This window comes from Herpailurus yagouaroundi, unplaced genomic scaffold (genome assembly GCF_014898765.1).
Source record: "Herpailurus yagouaroundi ecotype Mexico unplaced genomic scaffold, PumYag 190, whole genome shotgun sequence".
Lineage (NCBI taxonomy): Eukaryota > Metazoa > Chordata > Mammalia > Carnivora > Felidae > Herpailurus > Herpailurus yagouaroundi.
The window spans coordinates 11139921-11149819 of record NW_024412421.1 but is presented as its reverse complement, the minus strand read 5'-3'; the positions used below and the strand labels follow the sequence as shown (position 1 = coordinate 11149819).

At 41.0% G+C, this 9899-nt stretch overlaps 1 protein-coding gene across 2 annotated transcripts in view; it reads left to right on the top strand.

The window, feature by feature from the left end:
• The first annotated feature begins 99 nt into the window (after window positions 1-99).
• The window catches only part of LOC121045380 (casein kinase II subunit alpha'-like), a 12380-nt gene continuing 2580 nt past the window's right edge, over window positions 100-9899 (top strand). The window contains exons 1-2 of one of the 2 annotated variants that reach the window (XM_040498172.1): window positions 100-738; window positions 9717-9818. In XM_040498172.1, coding sequence (XP_040354106.1) covers window positions 538-738; window positions 9717-9818 — 303 coding nt within the window. In that variant the 5' untranslated portion in view covers window positions 100-537. The remainder of the gene's footprint in view (window positions 739-9716; window positions 9819-9899) is intronic. The other variant, XM_040498173.1, reaches the window with a different exon arrangement.

Genomic DNA, 9899 nt, shown 5'->3' with positions numbered 1-9899 from the left:
TCTCCCCCCTTCTCCCCCCCCCCCCCCCTTGCGCACCCCACTCTCCCCCTTACCCCAAGAAATGCTTTCTTACTGAGAAGTGTAGGGTCCAGGGACCGGAGCCTGGTGGTAATGAGGGAACAGCCCTTCCTCCTTACACTTTTGGGTTTCTATTTGGGGTGGGCAGTCAGCAGCTGTCCTCTGGAGCTATTAAAATTCTCTGCCTTTTTAGTTTTTTGAAATGAGGCTGGGTGGGAGGAAACCTTTTAAAGACATCCACATTCTCAAAGCAGGCGCTGGCTACCTTTGGGATGTGAAGTATAATGCAGTTGCTGTGGAGCCCCAGGCAGACGGGCACCTTCTGAGCCTCCAGGATAGATCCTTTGCTCACCCTTCTAGATTGGCCCAGAGCCGTGCCTTCCTACCTTGGCTCCCCAAGTTGTGACGGACCAATTAGGTTAGGAGCTGTGCACAGTGAGAGGAGCCAAGTTTATGTTGTGGCTTTCATTTAGGGAATGAGTTGTGTCCTGATGTATGGATGCTTCCAATGCTTGATTAATGGAAACGGCTGGATGGGGGTGTAGAGTGGGCATAGGCTTGGTTAATCCCAAGTCTTGGCATTTATGTGTCACTCTTGCCTTTCACAGTAATCAAGATGATTACCAACTGGTTCGAAAACTTGGTCGGGGAAAGTATAGTGAAGTATTTGAGGCCATTAACATCACCAACAATGAGAGAGTGGTTGTAAAAATTCTCAAGGTGAGTGTCTTTTGAGTGACATTAAAATTTTTCCTCGCTGGTTAGGATATAAACTCCCCCACATTCTAGAATGAGCAGTGCAAACTCTGGTTTTACATCTGTTCTGTCTGATGTCCCTTCCCTACTCACTCTCCCACCCATTTTCCTGTGAACTTTGAAGAAAGTATGTGGACCTGTTTCAAACCCAAGGATGATAGTTCAGGAACATCTTTGTTCCAAAATGTCATTTTGGGCTCCCAAAGTGAGAATTCCAAAGGGGCTCCACTTGAAATAGGTATTCAGAAGAAAGAAAAGCTTTTTCGTAAAGAATCCATTGATCCAAGGGTTCCTTGAGCAGTGAGTTTGTTACCCTTGATGCTCGGATTACTCCACAAAGAAAGTTGGGAAAAATTAGAGCAGCTCCAAAGATGAGTTTGAAGCTGATGTCTTTTGGCAATGCACATTTGTCAGGTGGGGTGGATACAGTGAGTCAGTAGTGCCTGGAAGGTTCATTGTTGCTTATCAAATAGTAAAGGTGAAATTGGGAGCAGTAAAAGAGTGCATGCTAAAATTATAGTTGGAACAAAACAATCTTAGTGTCTGGTTTAGTAGCCTAAGTTGGATAAAGACCTTTTGTCGTCTCTTGGGTGAAGACATGATTTTAATGAGCATGAGGAGTGGCTAAATTCTTTTTCAGATAACTGGTTAGATAGTTTTAATAATGTTTTATAGAGTGTAGTAAAAAAGCCTTAGATTCTGTAGAGGGTCCTCATCATTGCCAGATCATTTAATGTGTTGCACGTCATTTAGCAAAAGACTGAAAAGAATGATTAATACAAGCACTTTTGCATATACAAGATTTCCAATGTGGCCATTTTGCAGCTGTGAATAAGGACATGGGATTGAAAAGCTGTTTTTGTGTCTTAAGGCCAGAGTTAGGGCAGCTGTGTCCCTGTTTAGCATGAGGGGTCAGACTTACATGGTCTGAAAATCCCTTTTCAGGAAAGTGATCAGCTCTGTTTCTCAGTACCATCTGAGCCTAATGATGAAGAGGCAGAGTTGTAGTAGAGAGAAGTAGGGAAAGTTATCTGTGCCATCAGAAACGCTATGGGTGAGAAGTGAGGAATTGATACTGAAGATGTGGAGTTTGACTCCCCTCTTCCCCAAATATGAATTGGACCTGAAAAGCCACGTGGTCTTTCTTACTATTTTTTTTTCCTTCCTTTACAAGCATAAATATTTAAAGAAATGTTCCCTTCAAAGAAGTTGCCTGGGAGGCCATACACTTTTTTCCTTTATGCATAAGCATAAATGTTTTTAATATAAGCTGCTTAAAGTCTTTCCGGGAAGTAAGCAAGGAATTAGGAATATTCCTCTGCTGTGCCTTTGGAAGAATGAACTGACTCCAGAACGTGCGATAGTATTTTTAGAATAAGTGTGTAACTTCCTGTGGTGTCTTTTTCGAAGGAATGGCCTTTAGGTAAATATAAAAGTGGCAGTGCGTTCATGCGAGAGAGAATCACATTACTCTTGAGTCGTCCTTCTACAGAACTTCATAGCATCGGTTGCTGGAGAGTTTTTCCTCTAAAGATTCACAGGATATGTTTAGGGAACCCAATATGTAAGGTGAAGGTTATTTTTACAGACAAGAAAACTTGCCTGCTACCACGATGTTGAAATGACCCTTAGCCAGAACTCTTTCCTATTTTTCTCCTCATTTTAGTGTTGGTTGGTAAGATCTTAATGTTGAGCACAGAATAAGTTCCAGTGTTTGGGAATAAGATTTGGGAGGCTCCTTTGATGCTCTAGCTAATGAAGTATTTCTTGTATCTTTTCCATACAAGTTCTTTTCAGGGTGCAGCCTGAACTACCTCTTTCCCACTGGTGCCTACGACACCCAGTTCTTTCTTTTTTTTCAAATCCCTGTGGCGTTTCTATCCAGATTTTGTTCTATCTGAAGGATGGGGTAAGAAACTACTAATTGTACTGTGGTTTTCTTGTTTTCACAGGCCGAATTAAAGTAGATTAAAAGTATTGTGTTTTAAAAAGAACAAGGTCTTTATCCAAAGTGGTGCACCCCTATTCCGATAAGTTATGACTGATAATCTGCTGTTACGGTGTTTGGTCATCGGAAATTAGGTTCTGGACAGAGTGCCAGCTGCTCATAATTTGGAGGAATCTAGAAAAGCTTGCGCTTCATGAAAGGCCTACTCTATTTCAGCTGCAGGAAGGAACTTATAAGTGTACACGCAGTGACTGAGATACAGGGTACTTTCCCTGAGGACGGGGCTGTCTTCCTTTTTGGTTGATAACATTTTCCTTCAGTTCTGTCCAACATATGAGAATGGTCAGATGAACGACCACAGAGGAATTCTACCGTTTAATTTGCATTGGTAGATTCTTTCGTAGTTTTTGATCAAAACATATTGGAGCTCTTAAGAGGTTTTAGGAATTTAGAAGTTGGTGAGCAAAATTTTACTGTCTATCTTGAAGTGAAATTCTGAGGTTGAAATCTTAAAACGCTCCAATCAACAGGCGGGTAAATGTTTTTTGACAGAAATTGTTTTGAGGGGAAGGGAGGAGGGTGGATGGAAGAGTTAACATAGAAGGGTAAGAAAGGCACTTCAGTGCTGACAGTTTCATCTTCTGATTCTGAGAAACCCATTTCTCCGTTCATTTGTAGGACCTCTTAGGAAGGTATACACAGAAATAAAAGCATTTGGCCCTTTTGAACAGCTTGTAGCATTTTGTGAGCACCACCTGTGTATGGATTTCAGCCCTTCTTGGGATCCTTCAAAATAAAACTATTTCGTAAATAGAAGTTAAGAGCAATACCAGTTGTAAACAAACGCGGCGTTTTGAACTCATGCTGTACTCAGTTGGAAATTCTTGTAGAAGAGAGTAAGTTGGCAGTTTCTTGATGGTCTTAGTTACGAAGAGGGGCAAATCCATTTTTTCCCCAGAGGTTAATCCTCAAGATTAAAACAATGATGGTAACGCAAATTTATCTTTGAAGTGTTCTTAGTGTATTTGTAGACGTTGTGAAACTTGTGTGCTGTGAGGAGGTAGTGTTAAAGCAAGGATGGGAGGGCTGTCCCTGACACATCTTGTTGGTTACTTCATTACGAGCGGGTGACTGTGTGGGTTACATGGAAGTGCTGTCTGCTCCATGCTGGTGCCCAGCTTTCTCTTTTGTTTCTGCTTTCTCTGCTGGTAGGTTTCACCCTCCATGTCCTTTGTTAGGCAAATGTACCAAGACATCATCTTCCTGAAGCAGGACATTGGTATTAGTTTATCTAAGGTTGTGATTTTTGAGTCCCACCAATGTCATGGTGTAAAAGTAGTTAAAACAATATTATTAAAATGGTACTAAACCCCAGAAATAATATACATTTTAAAAATGATGTGAACTAATCTGTACTGTTCCTAACGAGGTTGTAGGGTCAGGGATTGAATTTGCAGTGAAACAGAATCATGAAATGTGGGAGCAGAGAAACCTTAGAACCCAAACCCTTTTGAGAGAGAAACTGAGACCCGGAGAGAGCATGAAGTTTGCTCAGGGTCACAGTGTGGAGCGCTAGGGTCCTCTGTTCCTGTCATGGAGTCTTGTAGATGTGAGGAGCAGTTAGTACAGTGGCTAATTACTTCTTGATGTGTTGAACTGTCCTGGAAGGATGGATGGACACTCACTAAAAGTCAGGTGTGGTTTCTAATGATTTGGGGGAGTTATTCCTCTGGAAGGAAATGCTAGACTTTGATGGGTTGCTGGATGGAGTGTGGAATAGCCCAGAGAGCTTTGGGACCCGGACAGGGGTTCTCTGGTTTGTAACTGCAGCTGGGTGTTTGATGCGTAACTGAAATGTTACTTTGCTCTCTTGGTTGGAAGCCACAATAATCAGTGTTTTTACACATTTTTAACCCCTACAGTTCCAGGTCTCATCATGACGACTTGCCAGGTTAGGGGGCCACCAGCTTTATCCCTCTAATACATTGGGGTTTATTGGAGGGTGAGCCGTGTGTAAAAAGAATATCTTGTTATAGAGTACCCATTTGCATGTGTAGAGCGTGGCTCTGGATAGTTTCTAGAGCCTGATTTTAGGATCTGCCACCTTATGATCAGGGTGGTATAGTGTTAAGTGCTGCGTAAATGAAGGTCAGAAGACTTGGATTCTAGAACCAGCTTCTTCGTTTATACCCACTTGACTCTGTTTTCTTATCTATAAGATGGATATACCTTTCTTGTATAAATCACAGTGTTCTTGGGAGAATTAAATGAGATATGGATAGGTGGGTAGGTAGACAGCAGTGGTTTAGTAATCTGCAAAGTGCTTCTTTCCTGAAAGTGGCCCTGGGAGTAGACTACCTGCATTCAGATACTCGTTCCCGACACTCAGATGCTCTGTGACCTTGAGCAGTTATTCAGACTCTGCCTCAGTGTCTTCATGTAAAATTGCACCAGTAGTTCTCATCTCAGGATACTACTAAAAGTGGATTAAATGTGCTTAAAACAGTGCCTGGCACTTAGCAATAAAGTATAGGTCCAATAATAATATTTCACGTGAGCCGCATGAATGATTTCGAAGGGCAAAATCAAAAGTAGGAAGGACTATACCAGTCTCTTGGTGAGATTCAAAAGGCCTGCTGTATGCCTTGCTTTTTTAAATCGACAAAAACAAAAATCCTGAGAATAAACAGTCTTGGGGAATCGATAATGGAAAGGTGGGACTTGAAAGATGAAAGGAAGAATTGCTGTGAAGAAACAACGTTGCTCAGATGCTGTTTATATTTGGGTCAATTGCAGTGGATTTGAGAGATGCTCCCAAGGTAGTAAAATAAATGCTGTCATCTGGGCTGCACTTTCTTCCTTACCCTGCCCTGCATCCCTGGCAACCGTTGTTCATTGTGATTGTTTATTGAGGGTGGTGAAATTAATAGCTAAGTTGTGGCTGTGGCACTGGAATAAAAGTAATTCCAGATTTGAAAGTGCTGAGCTATCTTTTCACCTGTCTTGAATTTATTAATTCAGTTGTGCCTAGAAAGAAATTAAAATGGGACTTTGCCTGTTGACATTTGCTGGGATTTTTCGAGGTCCTAATTCTTAGGCCCTTTGTATGTGTTATTTTGCAAATTGAATCACTGTCAGGTGCTAGTAGTTGAAATCATGCTCAGATCTGACTTTTTAAAAATCAGCTTTGCTAAATAGGATAGATTACTGACTTTATTAACTTTTGACTTTCCAAGCGGCTCATCACTAAATTTGTCTTTTAAGTTTCTCAAGTTGGTCAATAGAGAGAAGTATCTTACTCTTGGATCACATTGAACAAGGTTTTCATGAATAGCCGGCACTCTCCACCATATGGTCAGAAATCTTGGGGAAAGTTTCTTCTGTCCTCTCTTTCTTTCTCTGTTTTTTCCCTCTTTCCTTCCCTTTCCTTCCTTTCCTGAGCTCATGCACAGAAAAATTTCAAATTGAGTTTTTTTCCTTTTACACATTCTTTATAGGCGTGTGCCAAAATTCATTTATTATTGAAACTTGATTTAATACTTTAATTGCTTTTTCTTTTTTTTTTTTTCTTTTACCTTTTTGCCATTTTTATCTACTAGACTTTAAGTAAAAAAAATTGGTGTGGGGATCAGGAAACAGCTATAATCTGATTCATTTTGAATCTTTGAAACAGATATTCTCTGACTTGGAATAAATGAACCTTAGGTGGGAGACACTTTGTCTAGCAGGATGAAATGATGAGACTGTTATGGAAGTGTATGTATTTTCTCCGCTTCATGTAACTGTGGGTGGATGAGTACAAACACTGGACTGCATGGTCAGAGCGTTCTAATTTCTGTAAAATCCATGATCTATTTTCCATAGGATGCCAACGGTCTTCCTTTATAAATTCTAACTTTGTCTCCCTAATTCTGTTTATAGAATTAAAATGATCACTTTCATTCCCTGGGAGCTTGTTGGTTTTTTTAGCTTCTGGAGCATCTCCCAGGTTCAGAAGAGTAAGCTTGAGGCTAAAGAGAGTTACCTGTAGCCTGGTTCCTGTAGAGAATAGATGTCTGCACTTTGGAGGGGAATGTCCTGAGCTGTCGGTCACTTTCCTTTCTTATAATCTCTTCGTCTTTTGTCAGGATATGAGGACTTTAGGTGCTGTGTGAGTCCATTGTGCCACTTCAGAATTGCCCTGCTGTCCCGTCTCTAGGTGAGGAAGTTGTCGGACAGGTGACAGTTGGGCAGCAAAATATGCTTTAGGGCCCCTAGGTGGCTCAGTCAGTTGAGTGTCCAACTCTTGATTTCAGCTCAGGTCATGATCCCAGGGTTGTGGGCCCCTCGTCCGGCTCTGTGCTGAGAGCATGGACCCTGCTTAGGAGTCTCTCTTTCCCTCCCTCTGGCCCTCCCCCCCCCCCAAAATAAAATTAAAATAAAATTTTTTTTTTTTCAACGTTTATTTATTTTTGGGACAGAGAGAGACAGAGCATGAACGGGGGAGGGTCAGAGAGAGAGGGAGACACAGAATTGGAAACAGGCTCCAGGCTCTGAGCCATCAGCCCAGAGCCCGACGCGGGGCTCGAACTCACGGACCGCGAGATCGTGACCTGGCTGAAGTCGGACGCTTAACCGACTGCGCCACCCAGGCACCCCAAAATAATTTTTAAAAAATGCTTCACTTGCTCTGTAAGTTACCTTAGGACATAATGAAAAGATCCCTTGGTCTCAGCTGCATTGTCCAGGAAGTGTGCCTGCTTGACCTGTTGCTGAATAATAGAGCAAGGCAAGGCTTTATATGGGGCATTGTCATGAGGCAACTTATTTAATGGGTTCCTCCTGTACAAATTCACTGTTAGGCAGAGAGGAAGGTTTTTGGTGTATCCAGATTTCTGGCTGTGGGGTATTTTTTCCTCTGTTACCAGCCACAGATCTGTAACTGCTTTCCAGGAGTGGGTGACAACTCTAGAATTTTCTTACATTGAATGTAATGGTAGCATTGGCTGAATTTATAAATATAATTGCTAGCTTTTATTTTTCTTTTAACTTTTTGACAATTTTAGACTTAAAAGTTGCAAGAATTCCCATGTATCTTTCACTCAGATTTCTTAAATGTTAATATTTGCTTTTGCTTTTTTTTACATATGTAAATATATGTGTATACATATGTATATACACACATGATTATGTGCTTGAGAGTAAATTGCAGTGATGCTTATTTTATTACGCATTTCCTAAAGACAGGGACAATTCTTAAATAACCCACAGTGCTATGATCAAAAAATCAGAAATTCACATTGATACAGTGCTGTTAGCTAACTTACAGCCTCTGTTCTTATTTGCCAGTTGTCCATATCATGTTCTTTATAGTAAAAGAAAATCCCAGGTCATGTGTTACATTTGGTTGTCATATCTTTTAAATCTGGAACAGTTGTTCAGTCTGTTTCATGACATTGACAGTTTTGAAACTTACTTATTTTGTAGTGTGTCCTTCTCTGGCTATTCTTTGATCAAGTTGTACTTCATGTTTGAGTGCTTTATTTTCCCAAAGTATTGAGCTCCCTAATGAAAAAGGGAATGAATAAGATCCCTTAGTGGAAGTAGGAGAGACACAGTGGCCAGTTCTACTCCACTGGGAACCCTAACAAAGTGGAGCGGACGTGATTGTGGCAGCTGGCTTGGAAGAATACTGCTAGATTCCAGTCTCTCCGTCAAGCACCCTGTTAGAGGTGATGCAGGTGCTCTGTGTTTCGTAATCTCCCACTGTTTTGTTATGTGTTCAAAGCTGTAGCTTAGTGACCGACAAAAGATGACAGTTTCTCTGGCATATGTATTATCTCTCCCCGCCCCCACTACCCCATACACGCAGGCATTTAAAATCTTATTTCATCGCAAACCCATTCGACTCTGCCTTTGCTTTCATAGTAGTGTCTCCGTGATAGAATACTCCTTTTCCTTAGTTCCCTTTCACTCATAGCCACATTTGAGAAATGAGAGCGCAGTGGCCAGGAGTGAGGCCTGCAGAGTCACTGTCTAGATCTGAGTCCCGCCCCTACGCTTCCCTGTTAGCTGTGGGACCTTGGACAAATGGCTCAGCCAGGCTGAGTCCACAACATACGCATTTTGTGACTTATTACTAACTAAAAGCGTGAAAAGAGTAAATCTCCCATTTATTGAGTACTTACTACGTGCCAGTCAGTGTTCTAAGTACTTTATAAAACATAATTGGTTGTGATGTGTCAGTTTTTCCAGAACTACTTTGATTCTTCAAATTCTTTAAGACAAGAAATAACACATGTAATGCTAGTGTTTCTAATTGAGATCTTTAATTTTTCTGTCCAGCAGATGGAAAGGTTAGCAGGTAGAAGTTTCCAGTCAGTACCATATCAGAGATCAGTGTTCTCCTTTGCTGATCCGTCATCTTTTTTTTAGGAATGGGATCTGTTGGGTAGTTTTACTGGCTTTGTGCTGATTTCAGATTTTAGATGTTGAGGAAATGGGAGTGGCAACAGGAAATGGGAGCCAGCAGCTGGGAAACAAGTTTGTAACTTGATGTCAGTGACCTGGTCTTCACTCGTGGAAGACACAATTACACAGAACTCTTTGGTAGAGCAGGTGTCTCACCATTTTGTTTCAGTTTTTCCATTTGTGAGTGCATGATATACAGCTGTTCAGAACTATAATGTGTTCCATTTGGCAGTTATCTAGAAAGCATTTTATTTTTAAAGTATGACATGGGTGTTCAAAATTTGTAAGTGCCCTAAATGTAGCTGCTTAAAGATCTGACACATATGCTATATGAGTCTGTATTTAACTTAGTCTTAAATGTTCTTAAGGGCAGGCCCCGTTTTATCTTGATATTTATTTCTTTTCTAATTTAGACATACTCATTTACATAACACCATGGTGTGCAAGATAGTGCAGCATCCACTTGATTAGCTGACATTGCTTTAAAATTTTATTTATTAACTTCAAAAGGAATCTCACTTCCGATTACTCTTGTGTATTTAAGCCAGTGAAGAAAAAGAAGATAAAACGAGAGGTTAAGATTCTGGAGAATCTTCGTGGTGGAACAAATATCATTAAGCTGATTGACACTGTGAAGGACCCTGTGGTAGGTGCCTGATGGTGGGGGGAGAAGGAGAAAGTGTGTGTGTGTGTGTGTGTGTGTGTGTGTGTGTGTGTGTGTGTGTGT